This window comes from Strigops habroptila, chromosome 5 (assembly GCF_004027225.2).
Source record: "Strigops habroptila isolate Jane chromosome 5, bStrHab1.2.pri, whole genome shotgun sequence".
Lineage (NCBI taxonomy): Eukaryota > Metazoa > Chordata > Aves > Psittaciformes > Psittacidae > Strigops > Strigops habroptila.
This window is the reverse complement of record NC_044281.2, coordinates 43,519,831-43,543,905: the sequence shown is the minus strand read 5'-3', so window position 1 is coordinate 43,543,905 and position 24,075 is coordinate 43,519,831. Positions and strand designations below refer to the sequence as shown.

At 36.9% G+C, this 24,075-nt stretch overlaps 1 protein-coding gene across 1 annotated transcript in view; it reads right to left on the bottom strand.

Annotated features, from left to right (window-relative positions):
- The window catches only part of NEB (nebulin), a 128,701-nt gene extending 105,344 nt beyond the window's left edge, over positions 1–23,357 (bottom strand). The window contains exons 1-26 of the mRNA XM_030488081.1: positions 23,325–23,357; positions 21,023–21,346; positions 19,303–19,347; positions 16,883–17,083; positions 15,707–15,814; positions 14,340–14,444; positions 13,919–14,023; positions 13,712–13,816; positions 12,885–12,989; positions 10,966–11,070; positions 10,667–10,774; positions 9,822–9,938; positions 9,058–9,159; positions 8,868–8,975; positions 8,669–8,773; positions 7,878–7,976; positions 7,277–7,381; positions 7,072–7,179; positions 6,102–6,413; positions 5,763–5,969; positions 4,993–5,097; positions 4,527–4,634; positions 3,396–3,707; positions 2,007–2,213; positions 1,672–1,776; positions 543–650 (exon numbers count right to left, since the gene is read on the bottom strand). Coding sequence (XP_030343941.1) covers positions 543–650; positions 1,672–1,776; positions 2,007–2,213; positions 3,396–3,707; positions 4,527–4,634; positions 4,993–5,097; positions 5,763–5,969; positions 6,102–6,413; positions 7,072–7,179; positions 7,277–7,381; positions 7,878–7,976; positions 8,669–8,773; positions 8,868–8,975; positions 9,058–9,159; positions 9,822–9,938; positions 10,667–10,774; positions 10,966–11,070; positions 12,885–12,989; positions 13,712–13,816; positions 13,919–14,023; positions 14,340–14,444; positions 15,707–15,814; positions 16,883–17,083; positions 19,303–19,347; positions 21,023–21,346; positions 23,325–23,357 — 3,552 coding nt within the window. The remainder of the gene's footprint in view (positions 1–542; positions 651–1,671; positions 1,777–2,006; positions 2,214–3,395; positions 3,708–4,526; positions 4,635–4,992; positions 5,098–5,762; positions 5,970–6,101; positions 6,414–7,071; positions 7,180–7,276; positions 7,382–7,877; positions 7,977–8,668; positions 8,774–8,867; positions 8,976–9,057; positions 9,160–9,821; positions 9,939–10,666; positions 10,775–10,965; positions 11,071–12,884; positions 12,990–13,711; positions 13,817–13,918; positions 14,024–14,339; positions 14,445–15,706; positions 15,815–16,882; positions 17,084–19,302; positions 19,348–21,022; positions 21,347–23,324) is intronic.
- Between the last annotated feature and the right edge of the window lie 718 nt (positions 23,358–24,075).

Sequence of the window (24,075 nt, the reverse complement as noted above, 5' to 3'; positions counted from 1 at the left end):
AGCTATTGGAGGGAGGCAATTTTTAAGTGGACAATGGAAGTTGGTTTAGCCATTTCCTAAAGTTAGTGAATTTATTTCTGTGTTCCAAATCCCCTTTCATAGCTTGTGTCGGACAGCACACCAAGTTCTACTATTGCCAATTAATGTAGCTGCCTGAACACAGCCACATTTCTGTACCACTCATGAATGCCAGTCAAGTAGAAGTACAGCTATCCAGCAATTAAGAATACAGCACAGGTAAATTATAACAAAAGAACTTACAAATAAGCTGGAGAATACATGAAGCACATAAACCAGCTAGCCCCAGCTCACCAGCACTCACACACATTATGATGCATTTCCAAAGCAACAGGTTTTTTCAGACGTTCATGTAAACATCTGAATTTATTTCTTATTTTAAAGTATCGTAAGACTTCCAATTCTCAGGGTTAACTGTCTCTATACCAGTATAAATATATAGCATACACTCTGTAGCACACTATGTTACTGAAAGCTAGAACACAGTAGATGTATGTATTCCACTTCATGTAAATTATACTCACATCACTTGCAATATTCCGTGAAGCCTTAGCGGCAATGATAGGAATGGCATCTGGTTTCAGATCATATCCTTTGGCTATGGTCTTTTTCCAGTCTGCTTTGTAGTTAGCCTTATAGGGAAAAAGGTATGAGTTTGCAAAGGTACAAGTAACAATTTTAACACAGTTGTTTAAGACCATATTTTTATTATAGTTATGGGAATCAAAATACTCAGTTTAGTCTGTGCAATTGCAAGGAAAAATGTTGACCTGTACAGAAACTACACCTATATTCTCATAAATAAATTGACTACAAAGATAGGAGAGTCTTTCAAAACAATCAGTTTAACACATGTAGACAAATCGCTAACTCTGTAAGCGTTTTTTGCTACTTTTATGCAGAACAACTCTATCGCAAGGCATTTTTGCCCTTGCTTAAGCAAACCCCTTTCTCATTTGACTGAACATTCAGAAATTTTTTCCTGTTAACTTCAAAATTAGGCCTCGTGATCTTAACCAACTGAAGAAAGCAGTCTGTCTGGTTTTTTGTTACCAGTTAGCATCTGGACAGACTATTAGTATTTCAAGGCTAATAAAGGAGATTTTACTTAGTTCCTGGGGGCCTGATAATGCCGCCAAAACACTTAATATCATGAAGGGAATAAATTTATTACTACTAGTGGAGATCCTTGTGGTGTTGGATGGATGGAAGTGATGAAAAGGAGGCAAATTAGTAGCTGAACAGCAGAAAAAGGCATTATTATCTTGCCACTGGATGAGTTAATTTCCCTTGAAAGCCCAGCAGGAGGAAGCAACATACGGACAAGTTGTACTGCTTGCCTCTGTGGTGCATTTCATACAAAAGTAGATGACATAAGTCTCCAAACCTACAGGAATCTGAGTAATTTTCTCATTTAGTCTATCCAAGCATTTTGGCAATACAGCATTGAAATGTGTTTATGTTCATGAATGCTCAGACAGTTTAAAAATTTGCTTTACAAGTACAAAAGTCATTGTCTTCTAGAAGTAAAAATTTAGCTGAATTCAGAGCATGTGCCTATCTATATTCAATATCATAGCACAAAGTTATTTCTTCTATTAAGTAAATTACAAATCAATATATTATTGACCAGACTATTGGTTATATGCTTACATCACTCAAATTGTAGGCATTGACCCTGGCTTGAATAAACTGAGGAACATCAGGATCCAGGGTATATTTGTGTTTTAGTTTTTCACCCTCTTGTTTATATGTTACCTGCAAGGAAAAATAAACAAATACTTCTGGAAAGTGGGTAAGATTAGTGTTAACAAATAGAGACAATGCAACAATGTTTAATTCTTACCAACAAACGGCAATTTTACTATTTTTACAGTTTTAAAAATGTAACTTCTTTTTTGGATGGAATGTCAAACAGTAACACAAAAATCATAAATATGGTAAAAATTAAAATCACTACATTGCATTAATAATGAAAAATTCCTTACATCACTCAGTTGCTTGGTGTTGTGCTGAGCTAAAACCATTGGCATTGAATCTGGTATACTTGTAAATTTGATGGTGTCTGGGTGCTGACGGTATTTCTTTTCATTTAACGCCTCCCCAGCTTTTTTAGCTTTTTCAACATCCAGAGAACCAAGAGGACTCCATCCAATGCCCTTGAACCAGCTGTTATACTCTTGTTTGTATGCATTCTGAAGGAGAAAAAGCCAACACGGACCAATATTTTCCCACAGAACTGTAATAATTCTGTTTAAAGCAATATTCATATAGTCCAGCTAGCATATTCTACATGAGCAGGAAATATTTATAAATTCTTGAAGGGAACGGTAGACACTTTTTAGGCTTCTCTAATTTTATAAGGAAGAAAACGATTGTATTTTTGATTCATGATTCATGAATCCAGTATTTACTAACCATCCTTTTCTTTTACCTATGTGAAAAATTTCACCAACCTTCAATTCTTAATAGCTTCTAAACTACCATATGGTGACTGTTTAATTTGTTCTGTGTTTCAGCAGACTCTATGAGACTTGGCCTTATACAGAGGTTCCACAGAGGTTCAATTTTTGAGATTTTTCTCATGGTTCCTCCTACAGTAAAATATGCAGAGTTCACAGACTGCAAGTGAAAAATTTATCATGGCTACAAAATACGCAGAAGGTTATCCCATATAAACATTCAGACAAAGTTAATGCACAGTCTGAATGCAAGGATATTGTGTACACTCTTTTTTTAACACCCTTCCATGTTCTAACTCTAAAATGAGTGCTCCTCCACAGGGATCCACACAGACTCAAATTCTGCAGTATACAAGGAGGTGCAGAGTGCAACCATGTATGCCCAGTCAACCATTTGAAACTTCATATCTGCAAGAAGGACCAAGAAGCTCCTAGGAGATATCTCCTGTACTAGAGATCTCCAGAATGTATTTCTAACAATATCAATAGCTTCATTTTGTCCACTCCTTCATCCTAAATGGTTAACAACACTCCCACTATACTATCCTATCTCCTGTAATGAAAAAGCAAGACAACTTAAAAGAAGTCTTAAGGAATAAAACAAAATTATGTTAGCTGCAAAATAAAGTTTTCTGAGGAAATGTGGGGGAAAAAAAAGAAGTTAATTTGAATTCAGCATTCCAGAAGTCAGCTCTCCACTGATATGCCAACATCAAAATCCTGTTGATAAGAACTCACCTGCAATTTGGTATTTCTAAATGCCACCAGCTGATAAAATTTCCATCTTCTCCAAGACATAAGAAAAACAGACCATTCAGATACAGTAATGGCAATTTTAATGGAATATAAACTCATACTTTATCTTCACAGTATGCAGGAAAACATCCATGAAATTGCTATCATTGAAATACTTACATCACTCTGAATTTGCATCATGTTCTTTGCAAGCTCAACATCCATGGCATCTGGCAGATAAGTGTAGTGATGTATCAGTTTTTTGTAATGAGCATTAGAAGCTACATCCTGAGACTGTTTAGCTGCCTGGATACTGTACATGTCAGGAGTTGCATGATAGTTAGTCTTGGTCTTCTCATAGTTTTTCTTGTACTCGCGCTCAGACTGAATCTTTGCTACATTCATGTAGTGGACAAGCTTAGGATCATCTTGCAGGCTTCTGAAACCAACCTGTTTTCCTTTAGCCTTCTCATATGCTTCTTTATATTTATACTAGAAACAGAGGAAAGAGAATGGTATGGCTACTTATGTCCACACTAATGCAAAAGAAAAGAAAAGCTCTCACAAGTGTCATTGGAAAAAGAAGCTGCAAGCAGCTCAGAAAGATAAACTCTCCTAACCTGCACACCCAGTGACTGTACTTAGATGAGCTTTTCTTGCTGCACCATCTAAGCCTATATGCTACAGGTTATGTGCACTACAATAAGGTTTTTCAGTATTAGCTTTTCTTTTAAGTAAGGGAAAACATTTCCTAAGCATTCCTGTGCAGAAAGGTGTATGAAAAATATCAGAATAATTGAGGCAATCCTTCTCAGTCATTTGAAAGCAATAGCAAACAAATGGAATATGACTGGAGAGCTTCCTCTAGTTACACAAAACCACCAGTACATATTCCACCTTACACAATTTGTACTACATGGCTCTCTAATTCATGTATAATCCATATTCCACTGTATAACCAAAAGCACTCTGAACACATGTTGTCTTGTGGTCTGCAAATAGGTGCCAATGTAGTGTGTAGTGTGTTTCTGGAAATTTGTCACAGAATGATTGCAAGAACTACTGATATCATTTCTCCTGTGCCAAGTGGGTTAAGAAACACAGTGCAATAGCATTTGCCTACTTAAAGCAAACAAGATGAGCATAAAATAAGTTCTGTGCAATCTAAGCCTTTGGGAAAGACTAAGAATCTCTTTCTCATAATGCTGGCTCTAGTGAGACTTGTGCAATACATGAGGTCTACCATACAGCCTGTAAGGGACAACATTCTACTAAATGTCTAAGAAAAGCACACCTGGAGCTGATACTTACATCACTAGCAATGTTTCTCGAAGCCTTGGCTAGAGTAAGGGAAATAGCATCAAGAGACACCTTGTTCCCTTTAGCTATTAGATCATGGTAGCCTTGTTTATAATAAGCCTAAAAAAGAAAATCCATATTATTCCAGAGAACTGAGTAATCACATGACCTATATGCAAGTCAAAGCTACTCCTAAGCTACTTCAGGCAATTCTTTAGAAGCAGGTGCAGTGGGGATCATATACAACCATCAGTCTTCATTTATAAGAACAGATTTATCTATTAATTAAATTAATTAAATGATTACATGATTAAATGATATCTGGTTGGAAATCTAAATAACACGAAGAATGAAAAATTATCCTGATACATGCTGATTATATAGAACTGCATATCAGTGAAAGGAACCTGCAATCTCTAACATATTACTCAAAAATTCATTAACAATGTGTAAAAAATATTGTAAAGAAGTCACTTACATCACTGACATTAGCTGCATTGTATCTAGCTTGGATAAACTGTGGGACATCCGGAGTCAGAGTATATTTATGTTTAACTTCCTCTCCAGAAGACCTATATAGTTTCTGTAAAATATACGATACAGAAATAAATCCTTCTTTCCTTGTATAGGTTACTCTAAATTAACTGAGGGTTTATGTTTGATTTTGCAAATAAATGTACATTGCCACCTATTTCATAAAGATTGAGGCTGCACTTCCAAACAGAATTGTTAATCTTACTGATATAAGGAATGCACCCTAAAAGCTTTGTGCAGTCTTTGCTCAGTAAAATTAAGCCCTTTAATGGACATAAAGCCGCATTTCTGAAAGAATGGGATAATAAAGAGTAACATAAACAAAGCTTCCTCGTTATAGTGATTGACATACTATGATTTGTCAAACATTCTGCGGTTAATTTATTATTGCAGGTGGTAAAACATGAATAAACAACCTGGAAATTTCACATTTCTTAAATAAAATATATTTCAAATGTACTTAAAACATAAATGGGCAGAATCAGCTCATGTGAACTTAAAGAGCCACATGATTTCCAGAGAGATTTCCAGACCTATACAGAGAGATATACAGGCCTTATACTCAGGCAAAATCAGAGCACAAACCAATGACAACATAGGGAAACACTTTCAGGATAATAGTACTTTAAAAAATTTGACAGACAATTCTCAACTTTTCAGTAGGTACATCTTTACAATATCTTTACTACAATACCCATTTCTTTCTCTACTTACATCATTGAGTTGAACTGAATTCTGTTTGGCTTGGACCATTACTGGAGAGTCCACCACACTTGTAAATTTAATGGTGTCTGGATGCTGGCGGTATTTCTTTTCATTCAAGGCATCTCCAGCTTTTTTAGCTTTTTCTACTTCTCGTGAGCCAATGGGGACCCAACCAATGCCTTTCATCCAGTTATTATAATCAGCTTTGTATACATTCTAATAAAGGAGTGAAAACAATGTTTTAAAAGTTAGAAAGTATTAAAAACAATTCAAGGACCTCTCCTGAGTCTTCACAGTTTTTGCTTGAGGCATCTCAAAAATATTCTGTTCTCATGAGGTTTTACTTACATCACTCTGAATCTCCATCATATTCTTGGTAAGCTCCACATTCATTGCATCTGGTAAGTACGTATAGTGGTGGAGGAGGTTCTTGTAATTAGAGTTGCTGGCAATCTCTTGAGCCTTCTTGGCACCGACAACATTGACCATATCCAGTGGAATGTTGTACTTAGTTTTTGTCTTCTCATAATCCTTCTTGTACTCTCGCTCAGACTGCATCTTGGCTACCTTCATAGAATGAACGAGTTTGGGATCATCTTGGATGCTCCTGAAGCCAACAAGTTTACCCTTGGCAAGTTCATAGGCTTTTTTATAGTTAACCTGTTAGAATATAACAGAACAAGGAAAATATGATCCAAGTATAGTAACTTAGCAATAAGTAAATTAAAAGCAAAAGCTACCCTTTGTTTTCTACAAAAAGTATACCATACATGTCAATAAATCCAGACATGTATCTCTTCACAATTCAGTGCTACACAAATCAGTAAGTTAGCTTTCAAAGTAGCGTTGTCTCACTTGTACTGATTATAAGAGAGAGAGAGTCTAAAACACTAAGGGACCTCTGCAAGACCATCCCCAAAAATCTACCAAAAAGCCAGTGATGTCCTAGAGTCTTCCACCTAATTTATGATTAGGCCTATAATTCATGACGGGGAGAATTCAGGGGTCCATTGCTCATGGAGCTGTCACTACTGACCTGCTCTTCATGATCTGCCTTAACCATACTGGAGTGCAAGATAGCCTATTTATTCACAAGAATTAAATAATGTAAAAGCCTTTTCTAAATGTAATTATACAAATATGTTACCAAAACAATGAAACCCAATAAAAATATAACTGTGTTAAATACATCCCATAACATGCTCCAAAAAAGCAATAAAGAAGTTCTCCTATATGTCCTTAATAAACAGAATTGCAAACATTGTTTAAGTATAAACTCTTTTGAGTTAAACGGTTCCTTCAGGAAGGATGTACTTACATCGCTGACAGCCTGCCTAGCAGCCTTGGCAGCTTGGATAGGAATAGCATCACTTTTTAGATCATATCCCTTTGATTTTAATTCTTCCAATCCTGTTTTGTAATAGTTCTAGAAGAAAAGGTGAATTTTTAATAAACAGTTACTCGCTAACAGAAACTTCATATTGTAAGTTGAATTAAGAACTCTAGGTTCAAAATATACTCACATCACTAATATTGTAGGCATTAACTTTAGCCTGTATAAACTGGGGCACATCTGGAGGGAGGTGGTACTTGTGAATAATTTCTTCACCTTTGGATTTATATATTATCTGCAAAGAAAAATAATGAAGGAAATTTAGCAACACAATATTTAGAGACTGTAAATGCTTAGTAGCGCTGAGTGACACAGCTTAAAGAACTATTCTATGATTCTATGATCTCATGTTACCTCACTCACAAAGATAGATGAAATCCTAGTCCTTGCCAAGCGAGTGGTATAAACCTCATTGACTTAACTAGTGCGACTACATTAAGAATGATGGACATAAACAAAATTACAAACATACACATTAAAAATTGACATGAAGAGCCAACTGAAAAACTAAAAAAAAAAATAAATCTGATTTCCAGGTGATCTTCCACTGGAACAGAACTGTGAATACACACAAATATTTCTGTGCTTGTGTGTGTGTGTATACGCGTACACATTTACTTACACATTCATTTCAGGAGTTCTCTTAAAACTGGATGAAAAAGTAAAGGTAGTCAAGAGTGCAGAAACCGATAATATCAGAGTGCAGCAACATATTTCCTAAGCTTACTTACATCACTTAGCTGCTTGCTATTGATCTCTGCTTGCTTCTGTACTGGAGAGTCAGTCACTTGAGTAAACTTGGTTTGATCGGGATGCTTTTTGTAGGTGTGCTGAAGGAAGATAACAAATATATTTGTGGAAAATACAAATAAGCAAAACTATCTTATAAGACATAGCAATGTTGCATTACTTAGGATAGTTAACAGTTATGGCATGTGTGCAGACAAGCACTGTCCTGCACAATGGTTCTCATGTTACTTTTTAACATAATCAGAGAGCAAATAATTTTTTAAAGTATTTTTAAAGTATTAATGTAAAATATTTTAATAGGTATATAAAAATTATAATGTATGGCATACATGATAATACATCATAAACATTATAGTCTATTCATTTTAGTATATTATACACAAATATATTTTTAAAGTATTTTCCAAGTATTGACAAAGTAAATAAAATTCGTATTAATAAAGAACCAAAGTACCTTTAATGTATTAATGGAAAAATACATTGACTTAAGCAGATAAATGCTTGAAGTTCATTATTCATTTTGGTACCACTCCAATTTTATGGTTTTACTTGTTAAAAAAAAAGATTATGCTGTATCTGTCTTGATCACTAGATGTCAGAAAAGGCTCTAAAATACATCTGAACATGGCTTTTACAAGCCATATATGCTAATAAGACTAAATTCCAAATCACCAGAGTCAAGAGGAATCACTCTGTAAATTTCTACATGCGTGAGGCACAGATATTCTTCATGTAGTTGGCTATTTGATAACCATTACTGTCCCATACTTACATCTTTACACTGCTCTAACTTCTTAATTGCTTCATACTCCTGAGTTATGGTCTGAGGGAAGTAGCATCTTGTCTTTTCCTCTTCATATTCTGCTTTGTAATTTTTCTAGGAATAAAATCAACATTCAGTAAGAAGCCACAACTGAGCTTTCTCTGACATGACAACATGATGGTGAAAACCGAATTACAGCCACACTTACATCGCTCTTCATAGCTTCAACTTTCATGCAGTGTATATGATGTGGGTCCTCAAAGCTGCCCAAATAGTGTCCTAAAATATTCTTTTGATATGCATCTTTGTATTTTACCTGGAAAAATAGCCACAAGTTGATAAACAAAAGTAATCAAGTGTGTCAGTACTGAATAACATAACATAAATCAAATACTTACATCACTAAAATTCTTCAGAGCACTATCAGTCTGGAACTTTGGTGTGTCACAGTAATTAATGCTGGTTCCTTTTGATTGTTCATAGGCTTCTTTGTATAATTTCTGCAAAAGAAAACAATGTCAGATAATGTAGTATATTTCACTACAACTCACTCACAATACATTAAAAATGACAAGAGTAAAACAGTGAAATGATTGCAAAGAAAAGCTTTCCCAGAAAACTAAAAAACGGATGGCACTTTTTCCCAATGATTTTCAAAAAAACTTTTTTTGGTTACTGTCAGGTTTGTAATAGGAGACAGAAAGGTCTGACTAAGGGGTTTTGAACTTCTGACACTGAGAAATATGCAATCTACTTCCATATGGATAAAAACAGCAAGAAGAGACAAATAGAGAAACCTATTACAGTGAGTAACCAGAATACAATATTATGTATAAGTACCACATATTTTATCATTATTGGCATCAGTTGAAGTTCCTTAAAACAGTAAGAGAAGAGCTGTCATTTAGTGATTCATTTTTCATAGAGATCTAAGTGAACTATACAATAATTAGCTATCCTCAAAACATGCTACAGCTATTGTTCTATTCTGCTGTGGAGAAATGACTCCTTACCTATACCGTTCTTGTGGGTGGTATTTCACGACAAATACTGGTCTATAAAACTAAACATACTAACAGATCCAAAGGACAAGCCTTGTGAAGAAATGATGAGTTACTGTACATGAGTGAAAATCATCCAGCTGTACTTTGATAATACTTACATCACTCAGCACATTTCCTGCAGCTTTTAATTGCCTCAGCAATGGGTTCTCTGTAGCAGGAAGCACGTTATAATCTGCAATAGCTTTGTTCTTTTCATAGTCTGCTCTGTATTTTATCTTTAAAAACATAAAAACAGTGAGGTTTTAAAAATCAGTAATAAAAGCCAAATGCTCACAAACCTGCATCATGTTGAAGTTTTCAGGAAAATTTCCCCTGGTTTTTAACATATGATTCATGATGGCAAAGGACCATGAAAGGCACTCAGATCACAGGAGTGCATGGATGATGAGATGGGAGACAGGGTCACAACATAAGTGAAAGCTATTCAGTAGATGTCCCCACATCTAAGCCCCTCTCCAAACATTGCAATTTTTCAAATATCAGCTGACATCTCAGAATAGTCATATTTTTACAAGTAATTACATAAGATTGTCTTTGCTGATGCATATGCTATTGCAGAAAACACAGAAATCGAATTTTGTACTTTGAATAAAGCACAATGTCACTGAGATGCATTGAGCAAGGACGAATAAATACGAAAATACTGAGCTAAATTCAGCTAGCTTAAGTTGGTCTTGGTTAACAGTATGGATCTGTTCCAATTAAAATTAGGCACATAACATCATCAGAACAAACAACGAAGCAAATTCTACTTCACTGAAAGAAAATTCTATTTCATGGGTACTACTGTGGAAGACCACAAGCATGGCTAGGAGCTTCCTGGGGGAAACACACAAGAATACCTCTTTTGCATATAAGAAAATACTTTCGACACTTGACAAAACAGTTTCAGCACAAACTGGCCTGACTTCAGCACCACCCTCAAGCTAAACACATGACATACCTTACTGACATTATTTGAAACTCGCTTATTAGCTTCATATTCTGGAGTTTCAGTCTGCATAAAGTAGATTTGGTCTTTCATGTTTTCAAAGTCTTCTTGGTATTTTCTCTGTTAGGAACAGAGATGAGTAGATAACAAAGCACTTACATTATAAATCAGACATCCATGAAGCCACTTACTTAGAAAAAGAGAAATACTACGAATGGAGCAGGCAAAATTAATCAGTACCTTCCAGGTTAACAGAGGATAAACAGAGGATAAAGCTGTTCACGTCAAGATTTTCTGAAGAATTCACTTACCATGCTTAGATTTTCTGCGTTCATTCTCGCAATTGCAACATCATAGCATGGAGTTTGACTCCATTTGCCTTTGATCTTGTTTTTATAGTCCTCGTGGTAAATAATCTATAACAAAAAAAAAAAAAACAAACCCAAAACAAAACAAAAACCAAACCAACAAAAAAACCAAAAAATGAATGCCTAAGATGCAGTTCAATTTTCACTTGACAGATTTGTTTCTAAAAGTCTTCTTTTTAAAGCTGCATTTTATATCTGCCTTATAATCACTCTATCAGCTATTGTCAAAAGCACTGCAAATATGATCTGGCCTATCCACTTTAGTATTCAGTTATTTCTCTTAGTACCCTGCCTGACCAAAAAAAGGATAAATAGGTTAAATAAGTCCCCTCTTCTAGAGAACAGTTATTAATATGAAAATCTCTCTATGAGGTATCACTAATATATTCCTTTAGTTCTGTTTTCTCATTGGTCACATAACATTGGGACACAGTATTGCCCACTGGTTAAGCCAGAATTTATTGTTACTGCTGCTGAAACTTGTTGTAAGCAAACTCTTAAACATATGAATTGCCCAGTGTATATGATTTCTATTAGACTAGATTCAACCACATGGAAATCAAGCAGCAACTGTTTAAACAGACAGTTCCTAGTTTGACTCAGTGTTCCAAATACATTTTCAGCCACAGCTGCTTATCATTAAAAATACTTCTCCAGTGCCTTTTGAATTGTTACCACATTGATAAAGAACATATATGCCAAAAATAACCTTTAAAAGTTCAACAATTTTATTGTTTTGGAGATACCTATATAGCTTACTATTTTATTCATTTCAAAGAATTACAATACTGATCTTGCTTTTCACATGTTTAGAAATTTTCTTGTTGACAATTTAGCTTTTAAGCTGTGGAAGGATAAGATTAAAGAAATTGTCTCTAAATGAAACTTTTCCACCTTCCAAATGGGTTGACTACAATATTTTCTTAGTGGTTTTGAAACAATAAGTGAATACTTTAACTCTTTAATCTTAAACAGCAAATCACTTTCGACATACAGCAATAAAATCATGCATGACTTCTTCATAATAGCTGAATTCTGAACTGAGTTAAAATCCTATTTACAAGATTATGCAACTTAGCTCTAGCTTCTTCAGCAAAACTTGAGTTTCCTGTATTTCACTTTACCTCCTGTAATCCTCAGCTGTGTTTTACTCTAAGTATACCTAAAATTCATTGACAAGTCTTTGTCCCGCAGTTATGGACACCACATAGTCTTGAATGCCACATAGTTACGGAACTGAATGTTCAATATTACTTGTTAATTCAGTGTGCAATCCTGAACTGGTTATCTAAGTTTCCAGACATTTCCACTGATTGGTATCCATGGACTTAAGAATGCTCAGGATATGTATGTGTACAGAGGTTTGACAGTGAAATAAACATTTAGAATGTATTCTGCACAGTTGACCTAAGCAGATTTTCAGCAAAATGGGGTTATTCCCTGTAAGCAAGTAAATCACTCCAAAACTAGATATATATTTACATGTCATTGTTTACAGTTAAGAAAACAGCAAAATTAATGTTGTTTACTATTTTCTCCTGTAAACAGAGACGGTGTAAAGCAGGAGAAAAAAAAAAAAAAAAGAGGGAGACTAGGAAGTAATGTGTGTATGGTAGAAGCAGAAACATTTTGTGAAAACTAAATTCACTGTCAAGAATAAAGTTTCATTTTTCACCTAAGACTGGGCAGGATTTTCTATGAGATACCTGAGGAAGAAAGGAACTGTCTTTTGCCACTGAAAATCAAAGAGGTCTTCACACATGAGCTCTGGTCTCTTCTTTTGCTTTCCCTTTCTGAAGGTATCTTTTTGACTCTCTAATTCCAAAAGCAAGAAAGAAAGAAGAGCACTGCATTCTACTCACATCACTCTGCTGCCTTGTCACTTTCTTGGCTTGTTCCACATCAGGTGGGTCTGGCAGAGGAGTATATTTAGATTTTCGTTCATCATGCCCTTTTTTGTAGACAATCTGAAAATATGAAAGAAGTAAACATTTACAGTAACTAAGCATCAGGACATATACTCTTAACTCTGCTAACACCACCATTAATGAAAGCAGTTCTGTCCACAGCTACTGCAGCACAAGCTCTTTCAATCAGTGTATTCTGGAAGACTATTGAGAAGCCTCTTGAGAAGGGAGAGTGGAAAATAATTAGTTCTCTGGGAAAGTTTTCAGGTATATTACTCTGTTGTTCCTGATAAACATGGACTAGTGAACTTCTGAACATCTGCAAAATTCAGCAAAATCTTTTGAGACCTGAGATCCTCAGTTGAAGAGTTCTGTGTATCCAAGCATCAGCAAATCACACAGCCTCATGAATTCCTGACTTTTCTTATCAGAGAAACAGATTTGTAGACCCATGACAGTGAACTGGGCTTACAGCCAACCCTGAGAGTTCGTCCACACTTTTGAGAGATACTCAAAGTCTTCTTACTGATTACCTCAGAAAATCTTCAATAAATTATTGCATTCGTTCATAATCCAGCACCAAATTGCCTCAGATTTATACTCTAATATAGAATACATATTTTTCTATCGAAACAGCACTGCTATCAGAACTATCAGTGCACACCTACACATTTTTGTTTTCTGTTCCATTTTGAAGTTTATATTTAGTCCAAGTCCTCCACGAAGTCTACCAAGTTACACCGTAACACTGACCCAAGTGTCAACCAGGTTTCGATACATACATCACTCAGAGTCTTCTGAGCCTGAGCCACCCTCCTGAGCTCCGGACTGTCATTGTATGGATAGAATAATGTTTTGTCTCCTTCCCAGTCTTCAGTATAGAGTTTCTACAAACCAGAAGAATGCCAGAATACTCATTATGAATTAATCTCTGACTGGGAATGTTTCTTGCATTTCAGCTGCCTACACCTGGCATATTTTTTACTTACCTTGCTGAACATTGCTGTGTTTTTTATTGCATTCACAAGCTCTGGAGCATCAGGGGGAAGCAGGTACTTGTCCTTATTCTCCTCCCAATTCTGTTTATATAATACCTGGAAAGGAAGATCAGCACATTGATTATTCTATCATTAGAAAAATATTTACTTTTGTGAATAAATTACCTGGTCTAAAGATTTTTTTCAAAGCGAAAGTCTCAAACCAGTGATGCTTGAAGACATCAAATGGAAACATTTAATATTATATCTATACTTGCATTATCAGCTTCTCTGCTATCTCTCCTGTGCTTCTAAACTGTTCTATAAGCATTTCTTCAGTGCCCTGAGCTCAAAACTTTATTCACATCAGTAACCTCATGATCCACTAATGTTCACAACCCTTCCAAAAAATCAGAAATCAGAACTCACTTACCTTGCTCACTTGCTGTGACACCTTCTTTGCATGTTCTATATCCATGGCCTTTTCATCAACGTGGCAAATAGTTTTAGCAACTTCACCAGCCATGCGATATTTAACCTAGATCAACACACAACAAAATGTGTTTATTCTTAAAGCAAAAACTGACACTTTTTTAAAAAAAGCGAAATACTGACATTTTGACACTTACTACTGTAAACACCCAAAACATGAATTCAAGAAAGCATTTAGGACTAGTGGTTCCTTCAAAATTAAGCCCATGGAAACAAATGGATTTTGTGAATTAACTGACAAAGAAATGCAGCTTTGAGAAAGTTTCAAGAGATGTGAATCCAAGTTAGAGGTAGTGCCCTTCTATAATCACAGAGTTTGTTCTAGGAGTCCTTCCACCCTGTATAATGAAATACAAGATCCCCATGCTATGCAATATATCTCAATTTCAAAGTCCACTACCATGTAAACACTAGCTATAGTGCCAAAACCAACACAGCCACACTACCACGCCAAACCAGCAGCTTGGGCACAAAATCACCCCAACGCAGTTATATCACTTCCTGCTTGACAAGCAGGCTCAGCAGCATTAGCGTCTGGAATGCTGCACCACATTCCTCAATATATGCTAAGTCAGGAGTGGAGCAGAATTTAATGCACACTCTTCTCCTGAACACTGTTTGGGTTAGCTGACTACCCTCTCAGCTTTAGGAGTTCCCATTCCCAGGGACTCAGCTCCCCCCATTTACTGCACAAAGAATTAAGAAGCCTCTGTAGGTGGATTTCAGTTTCCCAGACTGCAAGGTGTATTGTTGAAAGGCAAACTAGAGCTGTTGCATTTTTTAGCATCTGTTTAGGAAACTGACTTTCAGTTGCTTTATGAAAACAAAAAATGTTTACACATGTTTTAAAAACAAAATTCTAGGGTTATTTACCCAGCACACAACTTAACCTAACCTCAACAAAAATTCATCAGGCACATCATTCATGATGACTGCAAGACATTGTGTGTGGAATTTTCAAATTCTGTGATACAGACATCCCCATCATCTCCTATGCCTGTAACTTCCGAACAGAAATTTTCAAACCTCTTTAGGTACAATGAAGCAGGGTTATTATTCAGCTAGAAAGGAAACATCACATCTCTCTTTCTGGAAGGCTTAAATTCCAACCTACCTCACAGAACTCAAACTTGTCATATACTCTGTATTCCTTGTTCTTGAAATCTGATAAAGTTTCTGCTAAATGTTCAGATTGCCTTATCACAATGTCATAAAAAATTTATCACTTCTTATCTAACATTTAAAATTGTGACTTAATTTACTTCTTTACTACTCACTGATATTTTTTCCTACACAATTGTTACCTACCTCACTAAGCTGGTCCTGCACTTTCTTGATTCTCCGAATTTCTGGGGTATCAACTGTGGAAGCATATGGCTTTCCTCTTTCTTTTCTAAATTTTTCTTTATACTTGTTCTGAAAGAAAATAATAACAAATGTAACTAAGACATATTCTGAAGCTCTGGAAGAAATGTGTGTAGCAATTACTGATTTATTTATCTGGTTAGTATAGGAATTTGGGGCAGATTATTCAATAATACCAACTAGCATTACACAATCACATTTGCAGAGTTACGCTTATTTTAGCCAACTGACTTTTTTCCATCTTGCATCCACAATAGAAAATATCAATTTCTAAATTTAGCCTGGTTTAGATCACCTCTAATTGATTATATTCTCCTTGGGAGCTTAGTATTGATAAATTTACGGTTAGTTGGTTCAGTGACCAAAGATACAGAAAATATGTGGGTGGAGGTGGAAGTCCTAGACCTATGATCTCACATAATCCTTTAACAGTGAATATTGGTAGGTAACATACATTAGGATTTAGGAAAAGGGATCTGACACCATCTACATCAGTGCAGAGCAGTTGTTTTCCACTTTTCACGACATCATACAGTATTAGTCAACTCTACTTCAGTATCCTGTACCAGGAATTTAGGTTTTTGTTTGTTCCTATATACTGTGCACAAGGATTTTTCTTGGATATAGGTAGACGGATAGAGAAATATACTATTTAATATATAGACTATATGTAACATATATAGTATATATACTATTAGTATATATACTATTTAATAGTATATATTAAATATACTATTAAATAGTATATTTCTCTGTATATTGAGAATGCACATTGAATAGTATATTCAATGAGGTTTGCTATTCAATAGACACTAATCCTTCTTATCATCGTTCACTCAGATATCCAGGTCAGATAGTGCAGGAGTCCTATTAACTGATATCTCCGTCAATCTTTAGCCATTTCTTGTGCCTAATGATTACCTAATGCACTTAAGCAAGAAATGGGCAAGACAGGGTAATTCAAAGAAGGAAACTTCCCACTTCAGGCAAGTAACATTAATACACATCATGAAACAAAGTACAGGAGACAAAATAGTAGCATGAAGGTTTGCAATAATCCCTATTAAATATTTTTAAAGTTGGTGTTCTTCAAGAAATAAAAGACATAGGACAACTTACTTCACTGAACAGGTCCTTCATTTTATTACTGTGCTGCAGGTAAGGTGTCAAAAACTTAGATGGGTCCACTTTTGCCCGTATTGTCTTCTTTCTGACCGGAGGTGCTTCATCTTCAACAGATTTTTCACGTTCAACAGTATAGGTAGTAGTTTTAGGACCTGTGAAGTCTGTGCTAATGGTCTCAGTGATCTCAGTGACCACCTGGGAATAAAGAAAACAATTACTTGCTTTACAGCTATAAAAGTTTAACGGGAGAAGCATTTTTCATCTCCCCTATTTAGTAAAAGTATGCTCAGTTCTTATCCAGGAACCACCTGCAAGACAGAAATTCAGAGACACTTTTCCTATTGGGCAAAGTATGCTCACAATGCATCACCCGACCTAAAAAACCCACAAGGAATTAACTGACTGACTGATCTCTGTACCAAACTCATGTAATTATTGTCCAGAGGCACTGGAAGAGTGGGGCTCCTGCTGCCTTTGTTCTAGATGCATAACAAAACATGCAGCTATGTGCTATAAAAAGTTGTAATACATTTCTAAAACTTGGAGAGGCTTGATTCTGAAAATAGAGCACCTTGTCAAAAAAAAAAAAAAAAAAAAAAAGAAAAATCTTTTGTTTTCATATATCTGTCATGATTTAAACGCAACTGCAACTCAGTCCCATGCAGCCGCTCGCTCACTCCCCTGCTCCCCCCCTTCTCAGGTAGAACGGGGAGGAGGATCGCAAGAATGTAAAACCCACAGGTTGAGATGAGAACTGTTTACTAACTAAAATAAAGTACAATATAATACTAATACTAGTGATAGGAATAACACAGAGAGTGAGAGATAAAACTAAAGGGAAAAAAAACACCAAACCACTCAAAAAACCAACAAAGAAAACCAACAAAAATCCCAGTAAACACAAGTTATGCAGAACACAATTGCTCACCAGCTGCTGAATGATACCCAGCCTCACCCGAGCAGCAGTCAGTCCCTTCCAGATAACTACCCCCAGTTTATATACTGGACATGACATGCTGTGGTGTGGAATACCCTTTTGGCTAGTTTGGGTCAGGTGTCCTGTCTCTGCTTCCTCCTGGCTTCCCGTGCCCCTCCTCACTGACAGAGCATGAGAGACTGAAAAGTCTTTGATCAGGGTAAGTGCTACTTAGTAACAACTAAAACATTGGTGTGTTATCAGCATTGTTCTCAGCCTAAAGCCAAAACACAGCACTGCACCAGCTACTAGGAAGAAAATTAACTCTATCCCAGCTGAAACCAGAACAATATCTCACAGGACCACATAACACTAATGCATTAGACTATATTTAGGTGTAATCACATCAGGTAGAAACACATTCATACTCATATGTCATTCTTCATTCCACAACACTAACTGATGCAAATCAGACACACAAACGACCAGTCATGCTCTTGCTCCCTTTAAATCCAGTCTGCCTAGAGATTTTAGAACACCTGATGGATGCAGTGGCTGAATTAATCTTAAAAATAATAAGATGGTTGTCTTCCTTCAAAAATGTAATCCTCCATTACTTGCTGAAAGAGTATTAATCAAATCGTATTTTATTAAATTAAAAATACAGGAAGACTTTGGGAACAGATCTTTTGTTTGGAAGGAAACACACTCACAAAGTGAAACCTTAAGCTTTTGTTTCCAGATACGCCTATATCACGAAGAATATTTCATAGTAACATAGCAGAGTTGGGTTATGTCTATATTGCATGTAGAATTTCGAATTATGATAATAATGGCTTAGTGACTCAAGTACTTGTTACCAGTGACGTGAAAAAAATTTGCAAATCACAACTTTTTGGTGAAATTACACAAGGTGAAGGGAACAGAACTGATATAAACTGGCTTCAAGCAGAATCTTTTTATAGTTCTCCTCATAGTGAGGTTAAGGATAATGCATGTATGTGCCCATCATTGATATGTACATATTCACATATGTGAATGTAGTCACATTCACATCCTTGATAATTCTGTTCATTTTTAACAGTGAAGATTGGATTTTGCCAATATGTTACCCAAATAACCTTCCTGTCTGTGTTTCCTATTATTAACAGAACCTATTGCTTAATTTTGTTAGCTTCTGCGCAAACAGCTACTGGGCAAAAGCAAATGGAAGATACAGGGTGGGACAGAAATTAGGACAAGGCTTTTCTGATGGACACAGCCACAACTCCCTCTAATGGAAACCAATGAGTAGCAGATAGGATACTCAGAACAAGCTAGGAGTCCTCCAGATCATCCCACAACAGAGTCTTGCAGGGGAAATAAAGTTTTAAGAAGCAACTGTTCACTGATACTTGTGTGGTTAATATGAAAAATTAGTTCGTGGCATACAAAATTTAGCATTACTTGTTAATTTCATGCATATATAAACCACATGCAGCATTACAGGGACCTTTACCTCATATGGTTCATCCTCCTCAATAGTTGTCTCTTCAATGTAATACTATGAAAAAAAGGAAAAAAAAAAAAAATCATTGTTAGGCCAGATCATCAGAATAGCAAATTGTAGCTTCCATTAAGCTGTTTTAAAAACACACTTCTGGGGAAATAGGACTGTAGTTCATAGGTACCTATGTGGTCACATTTGCAACCTTAGTAATTCTGAACATCTGTTCATTTTTTTTGCATTAATGATTGGATTTTTTTCCATACATTCCTCCCAAATAATTAATGAAAGATCATTATTTTATTTTAACTACCAGAGGGAAGACAATGATGAATGCATTAAAAGAAAGAATTAGCATTCAAAACCCCAGGATTTTCCAAGTCCTTGGTAATACACTGAGAGGACTGTGGTAAGTTTCTCTCCCTAATGCTGTCCTCAGAGTTGTTCCCACCTACAGATCCTTGAAGGATACCAGTAGTTAGTGGTTGCCAGCTGGGCTTTGTACTACTGATGACAATTCTCAGCTCAGCAGCCCAGCCAATTTTCCACCCACTTTATTGATCACTTGCCCATCCCACATCTCAGAAATTTGGTGATAAGAAGACTATGGGAGACTTTCAGAAAACTTCCTTAAGTAGTCAAGGTGTGCAACATTCACTGGTCTCCCGTTGTCCATAGCAGCAGTGAACTCATTATAAAAAGCAATCAGTTTGATCAGCCATGATGTGCCTTTGATATATCAATGTTCACTGCTCCCCATGACCTTCATGTGCTGCATGGGTTTAAAAATAGCTTCTAAAAGTATTTGCTCCATAGCCTTCCCAAGGTCTGATGTGAGGCTGACCAGCCTGTAATTCCCTGGATCTTCTTTCTTGCCTTTCTTGAAGATGGATATGACATCTTTTTCCAGTCAGCAGGAACATCCTTGCATGACTACGAGCTTTCAAAGATGATAGCAGCCTTGCAATGTCATCAGCCCATTCCCTCAGCACCCCTGGATTCATCTCCTCTGGTCCTATTGAACTGTGTACCTCCCCATGGGTTGTCAACCCTAACTCCATCTTCCTCTGCTGTGGCTACTACTTCACTCCTATGTCTCTGCTGGGAAGGTCAAAGATGTGGAAGACCATAGGAAAAGCCTTATCAAACCTGAGGCAAAATAGGCTTCAATTACCTCAGCATTTTGCCTGTTCCTTGTAATTTTGTTTATCTTGCTCACTCCTCTCTGAATCTTCAACTCCACAGTCTTGTGGCCACTGCTGCTGGCCCTGGCTGCCCTTGACCTTTGCATCTTCCATCAGTTCTTTCTTGTTCGTGAGTAGCATGTCCAGCAGAGCATCTCTCCCAGTTCATCAATCAACTGTACTATGAAATTAATCTTCAAAGCACTTTCCCAAAATCCCCTAGGTTGCTTGTGCCCAGCCATAGGCCGTTCCACGAGATACTTGGGTGGTTAAAGCCATCCTGAAGCACAAGGCCTGTGCCTGTGAGCCTTTCTCCAGCTGCCTAAAGAAGTTCCCATAGCACTGCATCTATGTGAAGTGGCGGATCTGCAGGTAAAGCACGAACCTTCCTCCTGTTGCCAGAAACCACAAGCTTCCTGCCTTCTCCATCCTGATGGCCACCACCCCTCACCCATTCAACCATGGTCTCCAAGGGGCACTCCTGCCTTGCCGTGCATGACTCTGCCTCTTGCTTTTCATGATGGTACTACCAACAAACTCTTTCTCACTTCCATTACGGTGCAAAGCATGCTCATCTCTTCCTTCTGGACCTGCAGTGCAACTGACCCCGGAGAGCCAACAAGGACTATGTCTTGTTGCTGTGTGGGCTTCGCTCCCCGCTGGCAGCTTGCCGTGGCCAGGGCACTCAGCTTGCAGCAGCCGGAGGCGCCAGTCAGCTCGGAGAGGAGCCGAGGAACAAACGCGGCGCCCGCTGCCGCCACGCTCGCCGCAAGCCGCGGCCACACAGCAAATGGCGGCCGCACGGTGGCGCCGTCCCGCCGCTGAGGGGAGGCGGCCGCGTCGGGGCGCCCCTCGCCCTCCAGCTCCCCTCGCTGCTTAACGAACAGAAAACCACTTCAAGCCGTTGCGCCGCCCGCTGTAGTAAACAGCAGTGTTTTATTCAAAGGGTGCTTGACCTGCCACTGGCTTCCAGAAAGGAGAAAACGTAAAATGCAGTTTTTATCTTTAAAAATCTCCTCAACAATGGTTTGCTCAGGCTCACATGCCAAAACTGTGGGAACAAAAACCACTTTGAATCAAGCCCTAAAAAATTCATATTAATTGTTCCTCGAAGTTAGGTTCATGTAAGTAGCCCATACTTTCAAGCTTTGTTTCAAGGTTTCAACCTTTCAAGGGTTGTTTTGAGGCAATTTCTGGTCGTGGGGCCTTACACCATGTTTGACCCACCTTCCACAGAGCCTCGAGTAACTCAGCAGCAAAGGTTTGTGTCATTCACGGTGGGGTTTTTGCACAAATATCTACAATGTTCAGTGCAGTCTAATAACTCCAGAGAGAGACAGAAAATAGTATTGTATAATCCTCAAAAATTTTTCAGTCACTCATTATTAAGCAATAATTTTCTACTCTTTTAGAAGATGAATTTCTGATAGTTTAAAATAGGTGGTTCATACAGAAGTGTAATTCTAGCTAAGAAAACTCCGGAAAGGCTTAAGCTGCCTTAAAATTGTACCAGATGCTATTGTTCTGTTTTCCTTAACTTCTTTCTCATTATGACCGTCTCGAGGGAAGCTGCTAAAGCAGTACCATCTCGGTCTGCCCTAGGGATGTGGTTACAGGAAGGTGGTGATTGAAAATTAAAAACAAAGACTGAAACAGAGTTGTGTAGTCAAAAAGCCCAACGTATCATAATTCCAGCAACAACAAATAAACATCGATAGCAAATAAATACACATTTTGTTACAGAAAGCACATTATGCTCCGGAAGCATAAAGGCAATTACAAGTAACATGGTAATAGGAAACTTAATGAAGGACTGGTGTCTTTGTAACTAGGTGGTACAGTGTCCTTACAATGGACTTTATGAGCAGTAACACTTATTTTCCAAAACACATTTAACTAATTTGACTGGTAAACCATTTGACTTGACTCCATTCAGTATTTGAAATGTACAAGATCTGCAGTCAGGGCTCAATGCTGTCACATTGCCTGAAATTAACAGTCCATTGAATACTGTGTGGAGATAATGAGTTGTGGGATACCCCCATTTGTATTGTCGTCTTCTTTTCTTCAAACACTGAGCAATTTGTTACAATCATTTATGTATTTCATAACACATAATTTCATTTCAGAGTAGTAATCATGCAACAGGTAAGACCACACTGTTTATTAATCTCATATATTGTTTCAATAGCAAAGTCATTATTCCAATGGCACTTGCACATTAGAGGAAGCTGTAGGTTCTTCAGTTCCTGGGGTTTTTTTAATCAAATTGCTGAGACTAAATAATTAGGCATATAACTGTTAGTTTAAATGCCCTATTGGCAAATTAGTCCCTGATGCAACTCCACTGACATCTACAGGTTTAAATCTAGCTCCATCTCTGCAGCTTCCAAGGTTAAATTGGTTAATGGTGGCATAAAACTGCTGCATTTCTGCATTTCAGTGGGCACAGAGGTGAGGCTAGAAAGTGGCTTCCAAAGTCATCCTCTATAGCATCGACTGGATGACAGAGGGCAAGCCAGAAGGCAAAAGAGATGGCCCACTGCATCTATAATTACACAGAAGAGTAATTACAAAACCTCGCAATGTAGGTGTGGGTTGGTTACAGTCCTTATTTAAACAGAGCAACTATGACGGGATCCAGGGAGACTTTGCTCCACTGAGAGCAACTTTTTTGTTGTTGTTGTTGTTTACTTATTAAACCATTTAATAGATATCTAATCATACCCTAATCTTCAGAGAGCAAACAGCAAGCAACCATCTATGCTCAGAGCAATGTCTCGTTAAAGTGATTAATATATTCATTCACAAGGCAGAAAACAAATATTTCTACTCTCTTTTTCTTCTTACCTCCACAACCTCCTCATATTCTTCTTCCTCCATTTTGAGGGTATTCTTCCGTCTCTCCCCCACTTACTGGTCACGCAATGAAAGCAAATGAAAGTGTGAAAACAGCATTAGCCCAGGACTGAAAATATGATGAACTAGTCAAGATCATAAAGTGCCTGAGGTCACTGTTAGTAACTAGTCAGATTATTACAATGTTGTTGGCTACTTACTGAAAGAACTTGAACAGCAGAGATAAAGTTGAGATCTGGCATTACTTTAAATATTATGGGAAAACATCAAATTAAATTGTAAATATACTGACATAAATTACAATTTTGGACAAATACTTTATTCTAATAGTTGTAACACCAATACTGGAATTCAATGAAAATATAAAAGAAATTAAAAAAGCAGAGGAAGAGATTTCTTGAAGTCTGGTTTGAGGGGTTTTTTATTACAATAAGATTATTTGAAGAATTTTTCTCTCTGATTATTTTATACTATTTCATGACATTATTCAAGCTCCTGTTTGAGTAGGAGCTTTATCTACATATTCTACTACATTAATTCATAAGTAAAAGCATAATACGGGAAAAGTTTGTAAATATTTTAAGGGGCCTTAGGTTAATGAGACAATTTTTGTCTTCCCAGCATTAGCCTATATAGATGGTCTGGGTTGGGTTTTTATTTAGCTGTTGTGACTTTTTTCCCTCTGTTTCTTCAGACCTGGAAAGTATGAAAATCCACACAGTTCGCTAAACTACAAAGTACA